Source organism: Scheffersomyces xylosifermentans (assembly GCF_036884685.1).
Source record: "Scheffersomyces xylosifermentans strain CBS 12540 chromosome Unknown RJT20scaffold_2, whole genome shotgun sequence".
NCBI lineage: Eukaryota > Fungi > Ascomycota > Pichiomycetes > Serinales > Debaryomycetaceae > Scheffersomyces > Scheffersomyces xylosifermentans.
This window is the reverse complement of record NW_027042940.1, coordinates 1,215,430-1,239,356: the sequence shown is the minus strand read 5'-3', so window position 1 is coordinate 1,239,356 and position 23,927 is coordinate 1,215,430. Positions and strand designations below refer to the sequence as shown.

The 23,927-nt window shown below is 40.1% G+C and overlaps 9 protein-coding genes and 1 non-coding gene across 10 annotated transcripts; 4 read left to right on the top strand and 6 right to left on the bottom strand. All coding sequences in view use genetic code 12, as the record gives it.

The window, feature by feature from the left end:
• Nucleotides 1-51: 51 nt before the first annotated feature.
• On the bottom strand, nucleotides 52-2,297 carry HEX1 (Hex1p). The gene has a single exon (XM_064919490.1). It carries the CDS (start codon nucleotides 2,008-2,010, stop codon nucleotides 172-174), a length of 1,839 nt encoding a protein of 612 aa, XP_064775997.1. The 5' UTR covers nucleotides 2,011-2,297; the 3' UTR covers nucleotides 52-171.
• Nucleotides 2,298-4,942: 2,645 nt separating this feature from the next.
• On the top strand, nucleotides 4,943-7,712 carry RJT20DRAFT_27640 (uncharacterized protein). The gene has a single exon (XM_064919489.1). It carries the CDS (start codon nucleotides 5,264-5,266, stop codon nucleotides 7,484-7,486), a length of 2,223 nt encoding a protein of 740 aa, XP_064775996.1. The 5' UTR covers nucleotides 4,943-5,263; the 3' UTR covers nucleotides 7,487-7,712.
• Nucleotides 7,713-8,711, bottom strand: RJT20DRAFT_27639 (ubiquinone-binding protein). The gene has a single exon (XM_064919488.1). It carries the CDS (start codon nucleotides 8,561-8,563, stop codon nucleotides 7,940-7,942), a length of 624 nt encoding a protein of 207 aa, XP_064775995.1. The 5' UTR covers nucleotides 8,564-8,711; the 3' UTR covers nucleotides 7,713-7,939.
• A 472-nt stretch (nucleotides 8,712-9,183) lies between these two features.
• On the bottom strand, nucleotides 9,184-10,051 carry RPS25B (40S ribosomal protein eS25). Its single transcript, XM_064916596.1, has one exon. It carries the CDS (start codon nucleotides 9,646-9,648, stop codon nucleotides 9,331-9,333), a length of 318 nt encoding a protein of 105 aa, XP_064775994.1. The 5' UTR covers nucleotides 9,649-10,051; the 3' UTR covers nucleotides 9,184-9,330.
• A 631-nt stretch (nucleotides 10,052-10,682) lies between these two features.
• RJT20DRAFT_125811 (nucleoporin) lies at nucleotides 10,683-13,453 on the top strand. Its single transcript, XM_064916595.1, has one exon. It carries the CDS (start codon nucleotides 11,068-11,070, stop codon nucleotides 13,372-13,374), a length of 2,307 nt encoding a protein of 768 aa, XP_064775993.1. The 5' UTR covers nucleotides 10,683-11,067; the 3' UTR covers nucleotides 13,375-13,453.
• On the bottom strand, nucleotides 13,454-16,358 carry RJT20DRAFT_125810 (uncharacterized protein). The gene has a single exon (XM_064916594.1). The coding sequence runs from the start codon at nucleotides 15,863-15,865 to the stop codon at nucleotides 13,460-13,462; it is 2,406 nt and encodes an 801-aa protein (XP_064775992.1). The 5' UTR covers nucleotides 15,866-16,358; the 3' UTR covers nucleotides 13,454-13,459.
• A 1,405-nt stretch (nucleotides 16,359-17,763) lies between these two features.
• On the bottom strand, nucleotides 17,764-19,571 carry MDJ1 (Mdj1p). Its single transcript, XM_064919487.1, has one exon. It carries the CDS (start codon nucleotides 19,381-19,383, stop codon nucleotides 17,881-17,883), a length of 1,503 nt encoding a protein of 500 aa, XP_064775991.1. The 5' UTR covers nucleotides 19,384-19,571; the 3' UTR covers nucleotides 17,764-17,880.
• A 125-nt stretch (nucleotides 19,572-19,696) lies between these two features.
• Nucleotides 19,697-19,778, top strand: RJT20DRAFT_t37. The gene has a single exon. It is a non-coding gene; the product is annotated as a tRNA-Ser (tRNA).
• Nucleotides 19,779-20,291: 513 nt separating this feature from the next.
• RJT20DRAFT_125808 (glycoside hydrolase superfamily) lies at nucleotides 20,292-21,989 on the top strand. Its single transcript, XM_064916593.1, has one exon. The coding sequence runs from the start codon at nucleotides 20,383-20,385 to the stop codon at nucleotides 21,907-21,909; it is 1,527 nt and encodes a 508-aa protein (XP_064775990.1). The 5' UTR covers nucleotides 20,292-20,382; the 3' UTR covers nucleotides 21,910-21,989.
• LAP4 (Lap4p) lies at nucleotides 21,990-23,823 on the bottom strand. The gene has a single exon (XM_064916592.1). The coding sequence runs from the start codon at nucleotides 23,764-23,766 to the stop codon at nucleotides 22,033-22,035; it is 1,734 nt and encodes a 577-aa protein (XP_064775989.1). The 5' UTR covers nucleotides 23,767-23,823; the 3' UTR covers nucleotides 21,990-22,032.
• Between the last annotated feature and the right edge of the window lie 104 nt (nucleotides 23,824-23,927).

Here is a 23,927-nt window from a genome sequence, read left to right as displayed (position 1 = left end):
CTACAAATGCGCGATGCAACAAATTGCAAAAAATTCTTTGCAGCAGTCATACGCAGGTATTTTTTATGGCATTTATATGGCTGAAGAAGTATATATGCTATATATAAGCTAATACAAAGAAACCGAAAATATCTAAAGTGGGACGCGAGAAGTTGCTGGGAGTGACCTCAATTAAGAGCTGGAAACATTGTGAGTACCGAATTCTTCAAGAATAGTCTGGTTCTGGTATAAGTCACAGGCATGAGGGTTCTGAATACAGTATTTTGGAACAAGAGGAGATGCTGGGTAGCCAAGAGCCACCAAGTACTCTCTAAAGTTGAATATTCTTTGAGTCAAGTTGTTGGTCCTCAAGTAACCAGTGGTGGGGTCACGGTTTCCACTCCAGGTGGATTCAGCTAAAGCGGCAGATCTGGGCCAAATCTTTTGTGTCAAAACGGTAGAATCGACTTGTTCTGACCACAAAGCAAGCTCAGCACCAATAACATGAGCAGCCTCGGCATCTGTCAAGTTTGCAGTGAAGTCGTAGTCATATATTCTTTGCCAAGTCTTGTATGGAGCACACCAAGAACCACCAGTACCGGTATTGAAGACATCGTTGGTATAGTCATCAACATACCTAGGATCATTGGAAACCCAACCACCGTAACCACAATCCAAGTAGAAATGAGTCGAGGAGGACACAACAACATCATATCCGCGGGCAGTTAAGTTCTGGATATTTGTCAAATCGTTGTTCCATGACTGCAAAATAACGTCAGTAGGTAAAGTATGAGCTCCTTCAGGGGTCAAGAGAATATCTTCCCACATCATAATACGTCTATTGGTTCTATTCATGAAGAGTGGATATGCTTTGTCCACATAGTACTGAGACAAATCATTCCATGTTCTGTTTTCATCTTCCTGGAACCAAGCTTGAATCAAGGAAGAAAAGTTGTAACAGCCAGTCTGTATTTCATCAGCACCAACATGGAACACGTTATCGGAGAAAATCTCACTCAATTCATTGTAAACATCTTCTATAACATTGTAAACATCGTCATTAAGAATATCCAATTGACCTGGAGGTGGCTCCACGGCAGTGTGGTCGGCCCAAACATCGTTTGACCACCAAGAATCACCACATGCCACTAAGTTTGGATCAATTTGTCTCCATCCAGCACGAGCATGACCCGGAAGGTCGATTTCAGGGATAACTCTAACACCTCTCTCCTTGGCATACTTCACAATGTATTGAAGATCTTGGATGGTATATATCTCACGAGCACTGTAAGCATCCAAAATCATCTCAGGATAAGAATTCAACAAGATTGGCCAACTCTGAGCGTCATCCAAGTGAATATGCAAAGTATTCAACTTAGTGAGTGACATGATATCAATCTGCTCTAATATCTTGTCAATTGACAAATAGTTACGGCCGGTATCAATCATCAAACCACGATGTTGGTAGATAGGAGCATCCCAAATATCAACAGAACCCTCAACGACATATTGATTGTTCTCAAAAATAATCAACTGTTGCAAGGTGGAAAAAGCGTGAAGAACACCCCAGACTGTTTCAGCTTCGATGTAAATACTACTCAGGTTGACAGTCAAACTGTAAGTCTCATTGACTCCCAATTGAAGGTCAGCAGCAGGGTCGTCGACCGTAATATCCACAACACTCAAGCCGCTCAAATCGAAGGTATGTTGAAGATCTCTCTTCTCTAATATTTCTCTTCTTCTTTTAGCTGGGTCACCCGTTGGAAAAGGTACAAAGCTTGAAATAGGACCCTCTGTTGCTGCAGGGTACCATTGTAACTTTCTTAAAGTAGTCACCGTTCTGTAGAAGGCGTCAGAAATGATTTGGTTGGGTACAGCAATGTCCAAAAGTAACTTATCCAAATTGATAGCGATAGGATTCTCGTCATTCCATGTGATATTCCTTGGAATTGGAAGAGGGTTTACCTTGACCGCAGCTTGTGTCAATGTTAACAACTGGGCAATTGATACTAGAACATAGACCAACTTCATGATTAGTTGTTATTGCAGTTGTTTTTGAATTGTATGAATTGACAACCTGAGTTTAGCTCAACAAAGGATCAATTGACCACTATATATACCATTCTTGCTCTGATAAGAGCTGACGTAGCGATTAGCTGTGTACAACTATTGTTCTGTTCTCATGGCACTAAAGAAGTATATGTTTGAATTTGCGCTTCTGAAAAATGTAACAAAGGTACAATAGTTTTTTGTTTACATTTTAGATTAGCTGAAAACCATGTCGTATTTTTCTGAAATATGGGGAAGTTAGTCTGACAATACCAACAGGGGACTCTCATTGAAGAAATATTAGGCGAGAGTACTAGAGGAACAAGGATACGGCACCAATCCGCATCAACATTTAATTGTTGATACCCCCTAAGTGGACTACGAGGAGACAAACGCCGAATTGAGTACACATTGATAAATATTTGAGATGTTTAATAATTACAAGTTACCTTTGTATAAAATGAACCATTCTGAACTGGTAAGGTTCCAGAGAAGTGCATTTGAATGGTATATTATCAACTATTAGTTCCAAAATAGCAAAAAACTATTTGAGAGTTAACAGAGCAAAATTGATTCGAATAGGGGTAGAGTATCTGCAATAAGGGCAGGGTGGTACTGAAAATTACAAAGGTTACATGTCACTTGGAGTAGTTTTTGGAATATTGTATTAGCCCAAACAACGGAATCTCTCGTATGGCACCAGTTTGAGGTTCTTAAAGAATGCAACATGGAACTCCTCGAAGTTATCGGCAAGACAAAAAATGCAACATCTTGACACAATTAAATGTCGTCTAAGACACTATCAGACCAAGTAGACCAATAAGCTCGAGGAAATTGCAATTGCCTTACAATGGCTTTTAATACACAATGAATCCTTTGGGAAATTGACTATGAGACAATCTTTAATTTGTACCTTATCTTCTCTTTTATAAATGTTGCGAGTGAAGAAGCATTGATCATAAGATAAACAATCTTAAAAAGTCGCATATTTTTTCATAAACTCCAATAGCTGTTTAACTAGATGAAGTGACAAAACAACACAATCAGAAAAGAATTGTCGATATTTAAGAAGATCTTCCTATTGCAAGCACATGGGTTTGAAGAAAATCTATGTTTGAAGTATAATATAGTAACTGATATTTCACTCAATATTTGTTGACAAGGACTCTCTGAAGTGCGACATGTCAAACAATTACCGTTGTCAACATTTATTACCAAGCTATTATATTATCAACATAGAGATAAGAAACCACGATAGAAGACAGAAGTATACAAATAATAATATATAAGGTCAAAAACTCCGACCATGAAGCTTATTTTTCACATCCATTTCAAGTAGCTGTTCTTGCGAACAAGCCATGAATTGTCACAATGATAGTAGCATTCGAAATTTAGAGAGATCTGATAAATGACCACTAACTATTGGGTGCAAACAAGAGAGGATATTTGCTAGTTTACGTAATATGGATGACTACTATAAGGACATAAAGCCCCCTACGAAAGGTTTCACTTCAACCCAGCTATACTATACTCTGCTTACCGTTGGAGATGATAGCCTTGCAAAACAAGGTTGTACATATGAATCGACCAGGGCACTTGTGATGCATTTGACAGGAGTTAAAAATAATGGTTATGTTTCCGGCACTTCCTTTTTACTGTGATAGAAATTTCAGTTCGGATCGGGAAAAGAGTGCAGAATGATCACTAATATCTTCACATACAAAGTTAACAAATAAGCGCTCGAGAAGGGTCCAGACAAAGAATCAGAGAAAAACTCCCAAGTTGTCAAATGCACAGGAGACGTTCAATTGGATCTCTGGAGAACATTATAGCCCCGTCTCGTGAGGCATTGGACTCACTTGTGCACACGGCATGGCTAGAATGAGTAAATGAGACGCATTTGCTAAACCGGTCGTTCCAGGAGAAACGTACAGTCTTGTGAATATTCGCGAGCCGTTGCCTCACAGATTGCGATTTTCCGCTATCACACAATTTGCACAGTGGACTTAAATCCACCTCATCGCAACATGTCACGGCTACAGTGGTCAAACAATAATCAGAAAAAGAAAAGCTGCAAGCATCGTGTTCCCGGAGAAAGACCCCAAATACCGCAAGCAATTTAGGATACGACTATACAGAGCGGAGACACAAAAGCAACGATTAGATCATGACCTACCAAAGATCCCATCGCAGCAGTGGCTCGATATCACTCGGGTAAGAGGCGAGGTATATGGCTATTTCAAATCTAATGGACAGTCCATTGGACAACTACGAGGATCTCTCATGTATATAGGTTAGTGCGGATAGTTAGTTCCCTGAGCCGTTTTATCTTCGAGCAGCAGCACCAGTGGCAGGAGCAGGAACAGGAACCGTAATACAGTACGGTAGCACGGTAATACCGCAGCTATACCCTGGCACCGGAGCATCAATAGTCGACAGGAACTTGTATATATACACCAGGATCCACATTTCGCTTCGACCTCTTTGCATCGGCCTTGATCCAATACCACGGTAGTTGCATCCCCAGTACATCCCATTAACCCGATCGTCTCCATTGCTCCACTTCTTGTTACCTGCGTTTCACACCCGCACATCCACTTCCCACTGAGCGTCCCCTATCTTATCGGCGACTGTGAAATTCTCCAATTCCACACTTGGCCGTTCTTGGATACAATACTTTGAACTTGGACTACCCCTTTTCAAGTGTGATTTCTTTTTCGTTCCCGTTCTGGTGACACACTTACGCAGAATAGCCTCTTGTACTAACTACTACATCTACTAATAACACTAATCCTAGTGGTGAAAGCAAACTTAGATAAAATATTCCACAGCTTGGACTCTGGAAAAGTGTACCGCAGCGGGTGCTTTCTAATTACGGGTTCGTGTTTTGTTCTTTCTTCTGTTCATCATCTTCTTTCTTCTGTTCATACTTCTTATTCGTCTTTTTTGTACGAGACTTCTACAAGTGGATACTGAAAGCTACTCGCTCGTCCTTCACCTCACTCAACTATAGTGCTCCTTTGGATCACAAGCGAACTCGCATTCACCACCGTTTTCCAGCTGGTTCCGATCTTCTCCTATACTGCCAAATCTGGATGCTCCTATATTGTCTGAGCATACAATTGCAATAGAAGAAAATCGTTGTTATAGATATCCCTTATTTGCTAGCATCAGAACGCTGTTCCCAAACCATCCAGATATCATACCCCAGCTCATACACCATAGCATTTTCACCATGATGATCGCTGCTCCTGTTGCAACAGTAGATCCATTGGCAGCTGAGGATAAGACCCTTTCGCATAAACTGTCCCATAGCCTATTATCAAGTCAGACATCGTCCGACTTGTCCCCGAGTTGTCTGTCAAGCTCGAATAGTCAAACTAGCTCTACGAGCCAAACGAGTTCTCGTGACCAAAGTCCGTCCAAGAACAACCGCCCTGCAACACCACCAACCCCTACTTCCATATCAGCATGCTCAACTTTCGATTCTGAAATAGCCGAAAGGAACATTCAAACAACCCAAAAGCAAACCAAACACTCCCAAAGTCACATAACCACAAACCAGCATTCCGCATACTCACACATACATTCGCAAAGCTTTTCTTCTAACCAGGACAGTTTTCTCCAGCTTATAGAACCATTCCCTGTATTACCACCAAATTATGATACCTTACCGCCAGGCGGCTGTCCTAGATTTCCAATCTCTCACTACCACAATTCAAAGAACGATGTGTTACCGAGCTATTCCCCTTCGGTGTACAAGATCGGAATCGTTTCTCGTAAAGTTGAGTGGTTGACTCCATATGAACCTGCTCCTTCCCGCTCCTGGAAACATGTCATTATGGAGTTGAACTCTACTCAGATTAATTTCTACAACGTACCTAGTACATTGGAAAACCACCTCCTTGCTTATAGACCAACGGCTCAGTCCAATGAAAGAACTCAAAAAGAGTTCGAAGTTGAGGAACTCAAGAACCTAAATTCAAACCACACCTCTGATTCCGATTTACAATTCTTCAAGATGTGCCAGCGCTTGAACTTGATAGGATATACAGAAGGAGAGAAGAAGAACAAGCGCTTGTCGCGCTCGTATTCTTTGCAGCATTGCAAGATTGGCTTGGCAACGGATTATAAGAAAAGACCAAACGTATTGAGAATGAGAATAGAAAGCGAACAGGTTTTGCTTAATTTCCCTTCTACGAAGGATCTTATTGATTGGAACATGGCTATAGGAATCGGAAAGGACATAGCTCTTGACTTGAACGAACGTGAGTTGCCTAGATATAGAACTGTTCCTAGAAGAAGAAGGAGAAACAGAACTGGTGATGACAATGCAGGAGACTCCGAGCAATCTTTGGTTGCTCAAGCTCAAGCTTTACTGCTTGCCCAATCAAAACAATCCCAACAAGCATCTAGAACATTCAGATTACGCTCCCAATCAGACCCCAACAGTAAGTTTAGAGATAAACTTTCCAAGTTGAAGTCTAAACTCTCAGTTACATCTGCTACACCCAGTAATTCGGCACTGTCTTCAAGCGCTTCCACCAGAAGTACCGAGTCTATGCCCATCCGTGTATCGACTCCTTCTTCCGCAAACAGTGCCCGCTTCCCGAATCTAGAAGTAGTGAGGTCAAATTCAGTACCCAACTTCTCGTTGTTTACAGAATCTGAGTATGAAGATGAGTCAGCTTTAAACTCCACTTACGAAGATGAAGATGACGACTATGACGAGGAGTACGGTACTGTGAGCAGAAATAGGGCCGCTAGTTCCCCAAATTCAACTACTCTTGACCCAAGACAATCCAAGCCTAAATCAAGCATTTCAGCAAATCAGACAGCTGCCTCCACTAGTGGTTCATTTGCGAACGTTGTTGTGAGGAATAATTCTTCATCCCTTCAGATTGACTATGAAGATGAAGAGGATATTCAGAACATGAGTGATTTGCATCAGACAGATGAAGAAGACGAGGAGGAAGAGGAAGTCTTCGATGACGTTTTGGAGTCTTCTGCTGTCACAGAGGCATCGCAAGCATCTTTTCCTCTGAAGGCTAGAAGAAGTCTTTCTAGAAGTGAGAAGTGGTCTCCTCCTTTGGATAAGGTTCCAAGTAAAAGAAAGTATTATCGTAACTGTCTCAGATGCATCAAGCCGTTGACAATGGATGATACATGGGTCAGTAGGTCCTTGGTAAAGCCAACAACCCTTTCTCCGTTGAACTTTGCCTACTTGAAGAATGTCAAGTACAATGGCGAGTTGCTCCCATCGAGCAGCACCACCAGTTTAATTAGTTTATCTTCTTCCATGTCATCTGAGTCCATTGGATTTAGGAAGAACCGCAGTTTCTCATTCAAAGACATCAATGGGTTCAATTTACCCGACTCAGCATTGACTAAGGTCCCAAACCATTTTTTGAAAGAGTACGTCGTAGGATCTCACGGATTGATTCCTAAAGAGGTATGACGTCTTCTTTCAGTTTTTTTGCATCTTCTAATTTTCATTTCACTTTATATTTCGATACCACATAGGTTTTATGGTCTGGGTACGGAAAGGTTATATTCATAGCATCAAAGACAATTGCTACATCACGCTATTGCTTTCGAGCAGGTCTGTATTTTTAAGATCTTTATAGAGATAGGTATGAATGCATTCAATATTATTAAACTGGATAGGAGTATCAAATGGAGGATGTAGCCGTTTGAAAAGGAATTGAAAGGTTTACGAGAGAGAAGAAGTTTCTACATTGGAAACCTACTTGTTGGAAGGATAAGATTTAATATTACATCCGCAATAGCGGGATTGTTATATCTTCAATATCTTTTTAAATAAACCACTTCTATCGCTCACCAGGATTCTATAAATTAATTATCTGATTTACTCGAACTGGTATTCGAGTACATCCATTCTATGTACATATTATTGCGGAGTTACATTCTCTAACTTCAACGACTGTGTCTGTGCTTGTTGTAACATCACTTGTCTCACTCTATTCTCAAATGCATTGATCATTATCCCCGTTACTTGGTCCGAAAACATGCTACTGATTGCAGTATAAAGAGGGTTCTTAAACTTAAACTTCAATGTCAAATCACATCTACTCATATCTGTAGTGCCACCAAGCAATTGCGATTTAACAGGTGTGATTTTCCATTCCGTAAGGAAATACTCGAAGAGTGAAGTAGTCATACTTTCTGCTATCACCGTATCGTTGGGGTTACAGGTCAATTTGCATACGTATGTTTCATCGAATTGTTTCCAACCAACTCTCAACCCAGCTTCCACAGGAAGTCCGTTTTTATCCTTCTTAGTAACGAACGAACTCTCTACAAATGGCATGAACTGCTGGTACTTGGTAACATCTGAGACAATCTCGAACATAAGCAGTTGCTTGCAGTTGACGATTTTAGAAACCTTATGGATTTGATCGGTGTTGCTATTAAATGGAAGATTTATGAATGTTCTACGAAGTATTGGCGACTGTATGCTGATTGCTCTCGATGGAGAATATCCCAATACTGGTAAACGACGGTTTATGAACATTTCTATGAGTGCAAATATGGATTGTAGTTGCTTCAGTAAGCGATTGCAAATTAATATAGCTATATAACAACCTCAGTAACAGCAGTAAAACAAATAGACACAGACAACAGACAACAGACAGTGGAAGAATACAAAGGTGTTATATATAAACCTTAGAACCACTCTATGTAACGCCCCTTTGTGTTCCCCCTAAGTTGCTGATGAGAAGAAGTCTCCGTCTTTAACCGTAACATTTCCAAAAGTGAGAGCTCATACAATTTTGTGCTTGCCAAATCCGATTTCGTACAGCGAAATTGATGACTACAAGTTTGCTAAGCAAGAGAGATGAAGTCAAAGCAAGAAAAGGAACATTATATAATTTTTTAGCAGAAAGTGTCAATTGTTGTGAGATAAAGCATTATAGACATATTTGTTCATTGCTTGTTCCCAAGGGCTCACAATGTGATACCCGTAATTATACTCTCTTATTTTAATAGTTGTGGTTGCGGTTTGTCTCCGAATGTGAAAAATTTATGAGGGTCTCGATTTGTCGTTTGCTTAGCAGTATTATAAGTTGTACTTGTAAGTGTAAGCCTTGTTTATTATTCTTTATCTCTTCATGTGTATGTCAGTCTACAACATCTCTTATACATTTTATAAATTCATTAAATATACAATAAGACTAACCTAAAATAAGAATGTAATGATAATTTCCCATTATACAAAATTATGCTTTATTATGGACCACTAGCGGTTGGCGTTAAGTTTATTAAATACGTTTAAAGAATTTATTCAGCCTTGGTGTAGACAGCTTGCTTGGAGTGGGTCAAGATTGGGGTGATGATACCGTCAGCTTCCAATTGTCTGAGAGCAACTCTGGCAATAGAACCACCGATCTTAAGTCTGTCGACTAAGACAGAAACAGAAACGAACTTGTAGGTTGGGACATCCTTTAAGATTCTGTCGTACTTCTCTTGGTCCAAGATGACGACGTGTTGGGCCTTGTCCTTAACCTTACCCTTGTTCCACTTTTTCTTACCCTTCTTACCACCGGCTAAAGCGGCAGCGGCCTTGGCAGCCTTTGTTTGTTGAACCTTTGGAGCCATTCTAAAACTATTGTTAGTAATTGTTTGTTGGAAAAAACTTGAAGTAGATGAGTTAAGCTATCACACTGCGTGGAATTAAATCAATGTTAAATATTCCATGATGAATCGTGTTCGTTCGTGTCGAATCCCCACTCCGAATGCACTTTACTTTAAACTGAAGATCTCATGATCTGAGTAATAGTTGATTGCATTTGAAGGATTACTTTTATCTCTTGGACATTTTTTTCACTACCTTCATGACACTCAATTGTAAAAATCTTCCATTATCATGACTATCAATATTCTCCAAACGACTGACATTTTCTTCTACATCAAACCATTACACGGAGTCTTCTAGTGATTCATAACTCATTCTACTTGTTATCATTATTATCACATACTTCTCTAACGATTCTTACTGTAGACAAGAAGGAAAGGAAGAAGAGTTCTGTGAAATACTTCAGAAATACTACTATTAAAAATTTTTCCTTCTCACACTGTAGGACATACCAAAAGAGGAGGTGGACGATACAGGATGGTTCACGTGACTTGAGGAACTTGTTCTGTTGCGCCCATCACAAAGAGTGCGTGAAATTTTGTTAGTATGGATTTTCAGGAGGAGAGTATTGCTATTTTTTTTCAGTCACTGCACGTTGGACAATAGAGGATAGATCACGTGAATATAGACTTTAATCAGGGCTTATAGCCCTAAATTTTTATAAGAAGACTGATCAACACCAGTTGCAATAGTCGATTTAATATGGATAAGACTTTTGGCCTGAATTGTCGTTTGAATGTAAGGGAAAGCCCATCGTATTAGATAGAGAAGGAGAATTCCTTTCCTAAAAAACTTGAGCTCCTTTTCGAGAAACAATATCTATTACACATACTATTGGGGTGTGAGCATAAAACCAACCATTAGGGTCATACTGCCCATACAGATCGATTTACTCTGTCGCTGCATCACATATCGCTGTTTCTGTTGCAATCTCGCAGCCTTTCAAAGTTGCAACTGTGTGTTGCGTAATATTTTCCAAAAATTACTTAAGCCCTTACTATACTCTAAGATACATATGTTATTACTATATAATTGCTGCTAGCTCTAGATAATTAAACATGTAATAATGTCCGTCAATAATTATGAAATATGCCAAAATTCACCTTTATAATACAAAACGTCAAATGATATCACTCTAACCCATACCACCCTTCTTCCTTTCCTAATTTCTTGATAACTTACTATTCTCTTCCTAAGAACATTATTCCAATGATTCCCTACATTATCTTCTTCATAATGCGGCACGGATGTTATAGCAATTCGTAAATCCAATAATTTCTATGTGATGAATTACAAGTTAATGGTACCGCTGAGTGATATTACAACCGTAGATAGTTGTCTCCACACACAAATAAGGCGATCTAATCCAAAGTCAGTTACCAATGTCTAAGAGAGGAGCCGCCGACCAACTTACAAGGGAGAATTACGGATCTCTCGTTGAAGAACAGGATGATGATGCTCCCGTGGTGAAGGCCTCCGCTGAAGTGTTGTCGAAGAGGAAGATCCTCAAGCCAAAAGGTAGAAACCTCGGATCGACATCTGCTCCATCGACCCAGCCAGCATTCCTGGGTATTTCTAATGGGTTCAAGGCTAACTCCAATGCCGGAGCGTCAGCTGAGTCCAATCCATTCAAGTTAAAGAATGCTTCATCGTTTGGATCTGCCACAACGGAATCCGTAAAGGCTACGGGCGCCAAGGATAGCGACAAGAACAACAAAATCAGAGCATTGAATGACAAGTTCATTCAAACAATAAACAGTAAGAATATTCCTGATACTATAGTGGACTTCACGCCGATTGCTCAGAAATACATCGAATACTATCAAAAGATTCAATCAGAGCAATCTACTACCGCAAATTCACCCTTTTCTACAGCCACTCCAACACCGGCTACGTCTCTTGCATCAGTCGCAAATAAAGAGGAAACCAAGAAAAGTACTCCTACATTCCATTTCGGTACCACTCCGGCCACTGCCACTTCTGCCCCAACGACTTCATTGTCCACCGGCATCAACGGTGGATTTGGGTTCAAGAACAATACCACGGAATCCAAATCAGAGGAAAAGAAACCAGAAGTTCAACCAGAACCAGTTGAAGTGGAATCCGATTCTGATTCACAGTCCGACGAAGATATTAAGATCGAGGGTCCAAAATTCACTTTGTCAAGCCAGCCAACTGTGAAGAACTCACCATTTACCTTCGACCCTAAGAAGCTTGCCAAGAAGAATGAGAAAGATAGCTCTGACTCAGAGTCTGAAATAGAAATCAAGGGCCCAACTTTCACTTTCAACAAACCAATCAAAGATGCTGTGTTTAAACTTCCAAATGACAAGCCTGCGACGAATCCGTTCTCTTTTGGACATAACGAACAGAAGAAGGAAGAAGTCACACAAAAAGTCGAAGCAAAGCCTGCCTTTTCCTTTGGAACAACTAATTCCGAGACATCAAAGCCTCCATCAGGATTTTCATTTGGGTCTAATAATAGTGCAACTTCTGAAAAGAAAGATGACGCTAAACAATCGTTTTCCTTTGGATCTAACAATCATAGCATAAATACACCTACTATTGCATTTGGATCTACTACAAAGGAAGCAGAAAAGCCACCAGTATCGTTCGCGGCATTTACTAATCCCGAAAAGAAAGAGGAATCAAGACCATTCTCCTTTGGTACCGCTGACACCAAGGAAAGCAGCAATGCATCAAAGCCTTTGTTTTCGTTCAACCCCACTCCCCAACCAACAACTGAAAGCAAGGACCAACCAAAGCCTCAACCCTTTTCTTTTGGTGCTTCTAAGTCCGACGAATCAGCCACAAAACCTTCGGCATTTTCATTTGGATCGCAAAGCTCAGGACCGACAGCTTTCGGCCAGAATGCGGAAACTTCAAAGCCAACTTTCAATTTCGGTGCATCTAACACGACAAAGAGTGATGCACCTAGTTTCAATTTCTCTCAGCCAGAGAAGAAAAGCGAGGAGCCAAAAGCCCCAGTAAGTTTCGGTTCGAACACTTTACCTTCTTTTAACTTCGCTGCTCCAGAGAAGAAAGAAGGCGAGGGCGAAAATAAACCGGATTACAAGTTCTCCTTTAATCCAACTCCCGCTTCGAATGAGATAGCAAAGCCAGCTTTTTCATTCGGAACTGCAAACGGTGGGCTGTCGTTATTCGGTGGTTCTACTTCAGCCACTTCTGCTTCTACATTCTCTTTTGGAGGCAACAAGTTAGGTGAGCCTAAGGAGAGCAATGGTGACGAGGATAAAGTTGAGGGAGAAGAAACCGGCGGTGATTTCAAACCAATTGCCCATCTTGCATCGGAGAAAGTTGAGAATGTATCAACCGGAGAGGAAAAAGAGGACTTGTTATACACTAAACGCACAAAATTGATGTTGTTCGATCCAGCCTCTAAGGAAAATCCGTATATCAATAAGGGAGTTGGTGACTTAAAAGTTTTGAAAGACAAGGATTCCAATAAATCAAGAATCTTGGTGAGGGCTGATGGAGGATTAAGAGTGTTGTTGAATGTCGCAATCTCGAAGGAAATGTCCTATACTCAAATTGGAAATGGTTCAATGGTTCGGATACCAACTGTCAATCCCAACGATACCACCAAGATAGAAACATACATCTTAAAGGTTAAGACAGCGGACGATGGTGCGGCACTTTTAAGGACCTTGAATGAAGCAAAGGTCTAAAGAAACAATAAAATGAAATATTTCTCTGTAGCATACAAGATTAGATTCAATGTAATATAAATAAATAAATCTAAGGTACATCTGGTTATATCTTTATCCCTCTGATAACATCTATAAAATCATGATGATCTCCCACACAGAAATATCTATAAATGTCCTGACTTCTGTCAAGATGAAGACTCTCACCTCTCAAGATGCTAATTACTTCTTCCTTTGAACCAAAGAGCTTGTGGCTCGTATGCTTCAAAAATCCCAAAACTAATTTCATGACGAATTCTTCGAACTTTGAGCACTCAAATACAAAAAGATCCATTATATGATTAGACAACTCAAAATCGAGAAGATTTGTAAATAACCCCAATATCATGTTGGAAAGGTACTCAATGGGGACCAAACCAATGACTTTGAAATGTGTATGCAATCTATTCAAATTTAATTTGAATTTGTTTTCGAAGTCGTTAATAAAGTAACTTGTTAACGAGTCATGTATGATAGACCTTGCTGCCAGATCGTCAACCATTTCTAAATTTAATAATAGACTAGACAAGTGGTTACTGTAAAATTGGCAAATAGTTACGAAAGTCTTGTATGAGTTCCTAAAGTTATAGTGGAAGATAGCAGCTATGGTTTTGAATACTGGCAGGTAGAATCTCATTAAATCGATATCTTGGAGACCACCGTTTAATTTATGCAAGTGCAAAACAAAACAAATTAATATTCTTCTCAATTTTTGGAGATTCGGGTGACTTTGGAAATAGTTCATATCGGGGAACACATCCAACAATTCATTGGTTATGTGGTCATGGAGTCTCCACAAATTAGACAATTTGATATTGTTGCAATTTTTCAAACTAAAATCCAAGTATGTGGCGAGTTTCATTGATGACTTTTCTTCCATTAATTTTATATCGACATAGACTGAACTCTTATATAATTTTCCACTATCCCTCTTGTGTTTCTCAACAGAGGCCTTCAATTGCTTGTTTTCTGCAATCATCTCATCTAACTTTTTAATATGGCTACTTAAGATAGTGTCATATCTTTGAAAGAAATAGTCACAGTAATTTTCACTAAATTTGTTAGGGGAATGGTTCTTACTGTTTTCATTGTAATGAAACTTGTAAACGTAGTTGAGATTTTTCCACCACACTTTGGATCTAACGTCCTCAGGAATTCCTCTCCAGTACATATCAGAAAACTTCTTTATCGAAGCTACCTTATTTTCATACTCTTTAACTGAACTGGTAGCGATCAAGCTTTCCCAATTCTTCTTGTCCTTAATCTTCAACTTTTTGATGGATTCCAAGAGCTGCAACTTCTTTGCTTGTTCTTGAGATTCCCGTAAAATAGCTTTGTGTATTATATCCTCAGATTCCTTCTGGTGCTTTCTCTTATCATAGGAAGACTTAGGAGGCAACCAAGCTGGACGTGTGAAAGAGTAGTATTTTGAGACTGGGGCAACTACTTTTGGCGGGACAGTGTTGACTTGAGATGGGAGAACAGGATGAGAAGCCATTCTCTTTACCTGGTTTGATGGGGCTTTTGGATTCTCAAATACAGTAGATGAGACACTTCTAAGAGTGGGCTGCTTCATTTCTGGTAATGGTACAGATGGCAACGAGGTATTGACTTTCAGAAAGCTTTGCAACATTTGTTTCCTACGAGCACTTTCCTCCATAATTTGGATAGACTCATCTTTGTTGAATAGAAGAGTCAATTCCTGTGCATCCTTAGATATGCTGTTAAACTCTATGCTTGTAAAAGAAGGATTGTGTGGCATTTTGTAGAATGAAAGTTCTTCTCCCTCTACAGAAACAGAAGATGATGTGTCATTAAAGCTTTCGTGGCTCATCATCGAGGACGCCCTAGTCGATTCTGTGTTGGTTAATGAGAATTTTCTTTCTGTATTGTCGAATAAGAACTTCTCCCTCTGGTTGATAGACATTAGCTGTTGTGATAAAGGAGCATTAAATACGTCATTTTCGTCAATCTCTTCATCCTGGTCGTCTATTTCGTTCAAAGCAGCTGTCTCCAAAGGAATTGGTACCGGCGCTATAGCGGACACATTGGGCCTTATGTTAGTTTCATCTGACTTGAACTTTGCAATTCTGCTATTCAATTGAATCTTGCGCATTTGCATTCTTTGACTAGGAGTGAGATTAGTAGGGGTCTTGTCTAACTGTATGATGTATTGGGTAGACGACGAGGCTGATGAAGACGAGTTAGACATTTGACCAGCACTTCTTGAGGAGTGACCCGAGCTGTTGGAAGCAGAGCTACTCAATGACGACGAACGAGTGACAGGAACTTGGTATTTCAATGGTGACGGTTTATGAGCTTTCTCGACAGCTGCAGTTACCACTGTGGGTATTGGGGCCTTTGTTACCATATGAGAGGCTGTACTAAGGTCTATTTCTTCGAGGTTATGGTCCACTTCGATGACGGAAGGGAGCTTGGGCAAGTCCCTTGGTTTTGATGTGATCGCTGTCATGATTTAAACGAATGTGTAACTAATAGTTGTATCAATTGTTGTCAAATAGGAATGAGTGATTTAGTAGTAGGAGCAGATGCCAGACCCACGGGATGATGTCAAGAGCACAAATAAACGAAGGTGAGTGCTGAGGGAACTGATTTCTGGGGGGTCTGATGGTTTAAACACTGCCTTGATTGGATTTCTGGCGTTGAAGTGAACGAATAATGTTGACTGTTTACTATGGATAAAAATAGAAGGCTGTTGAGTGCCAGTGCAACGATGTGTGGGCTGTTGCAAAGGAATGATTAGTTTAGATTGCACGAGCTGCCAAAGGTGTGCCAATCTAGTGGTTGAGAGAATTAAAGCCTATATCGCTAACTCGTGGCTAGATCTCATAGATAGAGATAAATGGAAAGATATCGATATAAAGTATATACAATAATATTATTATTAATATTAATACCCTATAACTTTTTGCGCACGTACTATTTATCCATATATATAAACGTCGATGCAAAGAGAACGATAAATATCAATATGAATATTAATATTAATATTATTATTATTAATAATATGAAATATTCCAATAATAGACGTAGGTGCAACTTTAATAAAAATAAGAATAAAAATAAGAATAAGAATAATTACAATATAACAATAAAAGTTGAAGTACACCAAATACTTGTACCACACTACCACTACCGTACACCAATATCACTCTTCCACCTGAAGAATAATAATAATAATAAAAATAACAATAGAATTTACCGCCGAACACTCCAACATTTCAAGATTCCAACGCCAGCAGCGTGATCCGGAGCGAAATGCACGGAACGAAAAGTGGGTAAAGTAGTTGGTAGAATCACAGATCCAGCCCACATATCCTACATAACAGACATACAATTCTTAGTGGTCATAGCGACTCCAGCACAGGAATTTTAACTAGCCACCTTTGCATGCATTTCAGGTTCCAAAACACGAAAACAGAAGATACTAAAAAAATACGGCAAGGGTGTGAAATTGCCAGATCGCATTTCCGTCCACAAAAGTGGTCACATCGCCAGAGAGACAGTGAATGAAAGCGAGATCTAGGTCTGGTGGGCTTATGTGCGTGGTGTCGCGAGCCAGGAAAATGGAACTGTGGCCTATGCTTTAAGGGTATTTCTGTAGTAGGTTGGTTTTCTTTGTCGGCGATAAAATGAGGGTTCTCTTGTAGTGGTAACTTAGGTGAGGACTCGAATGAGGTGCTCGTTTTAATGTGGGCAGTTCTTCAGGCGCAGCCCAAGTGCTACGAACTTTTGGATTCCCTTGTAGTTTCTTACCCCATGGGATTTCAATAGCATGGAAACTCAAATTCCAGATCACATCTACGAGCCTGCCTGAAATCGTAAATTTCTTTCTTCGATGTCCTTGTTTCGCTCATTACTTGCCATTATTCCTCCATCAACAGGGCATGTTTACTCTCGAAGCACACCCCATCAAATCATCTTCCTCGAGGCGCGTTGTTTTGCTTTTCGTCGTGACGCGAAAAATTCCACGACCGAGTCGGTGCAGGATGAGACAGATGGCTCTGGCCCAATCGGGAATAGGTGTTCCAGACGTCGTTGTAAAGTATTGAACACCATGAGTGGACTCGTTGCCGTTGTGTGTAAATGAGGACTATCAGAGGAAGCCACCAATTCTCTATTGTTCAATTTCTCGTCATCGAAGAAGGGGAGTGAATCTCTTAATAATATTCAATAAGGGGGCCAAGAAAGACCCGTGGGGCGGGCTTCTGACACCAGATCCATTTCTATCATTAAACTTCGAATTGGGAGCACCGTGCCCTAATTGAACCAATCCGTACTTAATAGGCTCAGTTCTAGACATCGTATATAACAGCATTGTCTTGGCTCATGGTTTTCCGCTATACACGCACTTCAAAATCCTCAAATTAGGTGCAGACAGGTTCATTAAACTATTTACAATGCATTAACTATATACAACCGAATAAATAACTTTCTACAATATTGTGTTCCAACCTGTTGTGCACATTACTTGTCCTTACTGTCTTTCTCCTTGTCTCCATCCTTCTTCTTCTGGGCTTCTGCATCCATGTTGAAGAACTTACCTAAAAATTTCCCAATACGATGGAATTTGGATGGATTCAAGTCACTTTCGTCATATGTCTCGTCAACTCGCTTCTTTTCGTCGTCCAAATCTAACTTCCAGTGAGCATCTGTTCTCTTGGCATTCTTATCGTTGTAAGCATCAGCCAAAGCCTCTAATAATGCAGTTTGGATAGGAGTTTCTGGTACGAGCGTCTTGACGTTCAATACAACTTCTAAATCACCTCTGTTGTTCAAGTTTCTATTAATTGGTACACCTCTGTCTGGGATGGTTAACTTCCTTCCATTTTGAACACCTGGTCTAATCTTAAGTTTGATGTTTTGTCCATCAATTGTAGGCACCACAATTTCACCACCCAAGGCAGCCGTGGTCATTAAGATATCCTCTGTAACTACAATGTTGTTGTTTACTCTGGAAAATTTAGGATCCTTAGTTACGTTGACTCTTATAATCAAGTCACCGTTTCTTGTCTGGTTGTATGGATCCTTTGTGACAAATGGAGCATCTCCTGCACCAGGCATTCTCAACCTAGTACCATCGCTAATACCGCAAGGCAACTCCACGGTGGTTGATTTTGGAACCTCTTGGACACCATGACCATGACAAGTGCCACACTCATCTGATTTTGGAATTGTGACACCGGATCCATGACATGTGTTACAGGTTGAAGACATATGGAATCCACCCAAAACATGTGTGCTCTGGCCGGTTCCATGACATGTAGGACAAGTAGACTTCTTCTTGCCTGTCTTCAATCCACTACCTTGACAAGTGTTACATGAGTCCACAGCCTTATAATTGACTTGAACCTTAGTTCCAAAGATAGACTCCTTGAATGAAATGGTCTTCAATACTTCAATGTTGTCTCCTACATGTTCCTGAACAAAGGAACCTCTTCCGCCACCCCCTCTTCCTCCTGTGAAGGCTTCCTTGAACAAGTCCTCGAAATCAAATCCCATACCTCCAAATGGGTTCTGACCACCAGCTCCGCCAAATGGGTTACCATTAGAAAATGGATTTTGACCTCCAGCAAAGGGATTAGTGTTACCATTAGCATCAAAAGCGTTTGCTCCATATTGATCGTATTGTGCTCTTTTCTCCTTATCGCTTAAGAGTTCGTAAGACTCTTGAATTTTATGAAACCTCTTCTCTGCATCCTTTTCTTTATTGACATCAGGATGGTATTTCTTTACTAATTGATAATATGCTTTCTTGATGTCTTTTTGGTCTGCTCCCTTGTCGACACCCAAAGTCTTATAAGGATCAAAATCTATAGGATTGATAAGAGAGGCGTGGAATGATCTTATCTGAGAGGTAGCCAAACTAGCACGCGGAACAATTATTCTTGCTACCTTGGAGTAATATCCAAGGTTACGGCTGATCTGGTGAGACAAACGTTGGCTCGAAATAGGGTTGAACTTCCTCATTCTTGCTGTATTCTTTTACACTTATCTATTCCACTATCTATGAAAATTAATCAATGCTGCCTTGTAAGTTTCGACGTTGCAAGTGTTACAGCTCAGGATTTCTATTGTACAATAACCTGATTGTTGTTTATGTAGCGACAAAATAATAGCAAGATGAATACGCAGAACAATCCAAAGCTGACGTTCCGATGACTGTTACTTAACCTTACAGAGACTCTATCCGATTCTTTTTGGTTCTAGAAAAATTTTTGAAAATGTCACGTGACTTCGACAATTCTCAGAGAGGAAGTTTGAAATCTTAGCTTAAGAATATGGCAACTTGTCCGAGCGGTTAAGGAGAAAGACTTGAAATCTTTTGGGCTATGCCCGCGCAGGTTCGAGTCCTGCAGTTGTCGATTTTTTTTTACTTTTAAGATGGATTGATGGGTCATTGAATATCTGCTATCGTATTTTTTTTTGCTTTGAACGATAGCTAACGCTGAGACGTTATATTATTCTTACATCACCATTGGGGGTCATTGGTTTTTTTTTTGGATTTTATTTTTTTGAAATATGATGTGGGCTTATGCTATGTTAGGCCGAGAGATGTATATGTTTAATAATCGTAGTTGTCAAATATGTGAAGTGAGATTAAGCGAGACCAAGAAAAAGACCAAATGACAGAATGCTAAGGCTCCAAAAGTCCAGGTACCTAATGTCTTTTCTGTATTGACGTGTAATAGTTGCAGGTTCCGCCTGAAAGCCTTCGTCAAGTCGATTTCAGCACACGACTATAAAACATTTCCCATGGGGCTAAAAGATCTACAGTTGCTCCAACTACTTAAGTACCACGCGATATCTGTTCGTGCCTTACGCCGACACGCTTTTTTTTTTTTGATGCACCTTATATACGCATTAGAAAAGCTTAAATACGAAGGAAAAGAAGCCTATTCTCTATTTTTCAGATAGATTTTTCACTAGAAATCTTCTCTAATTGACAATTACACTTCTAGCACAGCAATGAAGAGTGGTGTGATATTGGTAGCTTTAGCTACATCGTTTCTTTTTGATAGTATAAATGCCCTCACTTTAGAAAAGAGAGTGGTGAAAGTGGATGCAAAACAGAATGCAGATGGTTCCTGTTATGCGCACACGGTTGCAAGCGGCGAAACCTGTCAATACTTGATGACAAAGTTCACCAATATTAAGACAGAAGCCAACTTGAATAAATGGAATGCCAACACATTCAATTGGATGGGTTGTACTGGTGGCCACCCATGGGCTGGAGACAAGGTCTGTGTCAGTCCTGGTACACCTCCTCAGCCAGCATCGGTTGCAGGAGCGCAATGTGGACCACAAGCCCCAGGAGCTGCATTCAATACGAAGTGTCCATTGAACGCTTGTTGTAGTCAGTTTGGTTACTGTGGAACGACTTCGGAATTCTGCGACAATGTGAAAAGTCCGACTGGAGCTCCAGGTACAACTGGGTGTCTTTCCAATTGCGGATATGGTACCCTTGGAACCTCTCCAGCTGCTAGCTTCAAGAATATAGTATACTGGTTGGACACTACAAACACGAAATTGGCATCCAACCCTTCTTTGTATGACGACGGTACCTACGACACCGTACACTATGCATTTGTGCCAATTGGGGATACTTCGACTGGATTTGCTATTGATACTGGCAAGTTTGGAACAAGTCCTTTCTTGAAATTAAAGAAGGCCAAAAAAGTTGCAGCATTTGGAGGCTGGGATTTCAGCACGAGTCCCTCAACTTACCAAGTTTTTAGACATATTGTTGGTGATGATAGTACTAGAAACCAATTTGCTGACAATCTCGTTGCCTTTGTAAAGAAATATAATTTGGATGGTATTGACTTAGATTGGGAATACCCTCAAGAACAAGACATCCCAGGAATCAAAGCCGACTACCAAGGTAATGGAGGAAAATACTTATCCTTAATCAAGACTATTAGATCTAAAATGCCAGCCGGAAAAACATTGTCAGTCTCAATCCCTTCGACATATTGGTATTTAAAGGGATTTCCAGTTAAGGATATTCAAAACTACATTGATTACTTCGTATTCATGACATACGACGATGGTGTTTTTTCGTCTACTGCTGATGCCCAGTTACACTGCCATGTCAACAAGACCGAAACTGTCGATTCATTGAAAATGTTGCAAAAAGCGGGAGTTCAAATGTCCAAGGTTTATGGTGGCTTGGCTAACTATGGAAGATCATTTGTTATGTCCAACACTAAGTGTACTGCCGGAGGATGTCCAGCTAAAGGTCCCGCTGCCCAGGGGGATATCACCATTACTCCAGGTTTGTTAGCTGATTCTGAAATTAATGCTATTTCCGATTCCACAAGAAAAGTCAAGAGATGGACAGACACAGCAGCTAACTGCGATATTATGGTTTATGATACTAATAGTTGGGTCTCTTGGCCAAAAGCTGGAGAAAGAAACTCCATGCGTGACTTCTACAAGAGCATTGGTTTAGGAGGTTCTGCATTATGGCTTGGAAACTACTTCAAGCATTGATACATAACAGTCAGAAGAAGTTATCCAGCTACCTACAATACGGCATTTATTAGACAAAACCTGTAAAATAGATCATGATAAAATAGAATTAATTCATTTAATATTACGTGCATTTGAAATCTTTTATGAACTTTTCTCTAAATCGAAACTTTTTATTTCTTCTTGCCACTTGTTGAAGACTTCTCTAAAGAATCGAATACCAATACCGACATCTTTATAGCCCATTGTGCTCCTAATAGAATGCATGCTGAGTATGGGTAAACCCACATCGATGATCAATTTAGCACCATTTATACCCCTACGCCCGTTACTCATTATTGGACCAATAGTGCCACCAGATCTTCCATCATTTCTGATATGAAAGTGCTGTAATGTAATATCTGGCAAGTTCTTCAGAATGATTGACTGTAGGAATGAATCAGCAATTGAATCACTAAGGACGTGACCATTTGAGTCCAATTTAATGCTTGGACCAGTATTAGGTAATGGAAAGTTCTTTTCAAGATAAGCGTCTTTGAAATTTGGGTTGAATGCGTGGGTGACGTCCGTCGAAAGAAGAATAGTATTATTAGTCAACTCTAGAACTTGTTCAACGGCATTTTCCTTACTTCTAGAGCTAACAACTGATTTCAATGTATCAATTAAGAAGCCACCGGCAGCTCCTGTTCTAGTAGCACTGCCAATCTCCTCGTTATTAGCTAAGTAGATACCATTCAAACCGTCATATTCATTGATGTCTCTATCGGTTAAGAAGGCCTGGCTGAATTCAATTAAGCCGTAGATAGAGTCAAAAGAACACAAGCGATCATCCAAACTCGATGAGTAGATAAATTCATTACCTACACCTCCTCTTGCTGCTGGTTGTACATCCACTAAATCCAAGTCCAACTGTACAATATTAGTAAGTGAAGTCGACGACAATTCTGAAACGTACCTTAATAACGACAATGGATGTTTTCCGTAAACAACGGAAGCCTTTTCTTCATCTGTCGGACTCAATCCTTTGTCTGAGGAATAAGAAACAATAGGTACCATCTCTGTTTGCTTATTATATGTCTTCTCTATGCCAAAATGAGGTGCCAATTGCGGAATAAAGCCAATTGGATGTGGAGAGGAATTTATCAACTTTCTCAGTACCTTACTAGTCTTGGTGTCCTTGACCAAGATAGCGCCTGCCAAACCTAAGTCACGGTTCAACCAAAGGTCATTCAAACTGCCTGAGTATGGGGCAACTCCCAAGAGTTCGTAGTCCTCGATATGCTTTTTAATCAGACCCTTTGGGTTTAATTTAATACTCAATGCATCGCAATGGCTTGCAATGAAACAACTTCCTTGAGAGGGTTCCCATTTGCCTCCAATCACAAATGCTATAAGAGTTTGGTCGTCTTTTGAAGTGAAGTAGAATCCTGGGTCTAACTTTCTGAACAATTCATTTTCTTTGACGTATGTGAACCCATTATTGGTCAACAAGGACTTGAAATGAGTGATGACATGATATGTCGTAGGGTTATTTGACATGAATTCAATGTACTTATCTGCATAGCTATCGTAATAATCTTGGAGTACTTGTTCATCAGATTGCTTTTCAGTTTGCGGAGGAGGGCTCAATGGCATGTGTGATTCCGAGATGTTGACCTTTGGAATCTGGTACAAGTATTGCAGATGAATAATAGGGGTTTTCTCTCTTTCGGGTTGGACTTCTATGTCATTTGCGGCTTGTTCCTGACTCTGGTGAATCTCGGTCTCGGATGCTTCATCGTCAGTAGTCCATTCCTCCTCATCATCTGTTGAAATGATGCTTCCGTTTTTATCCATGACCACAAAAGACTCTTTACTAGGTAAGTTATACAGACCCATATTTATTTACAAATATAATACTCTCTATATAGACGACTTATAACAACATTACAGAAAGAACTGTGGTCTACAATTGTACAATTACTTAATCCTGATTATTCGCAGTAACAGTGTCCTGAAAATGTGGAGCCGCTCGGTCTTTTTTCGAGTGCTCGACACTT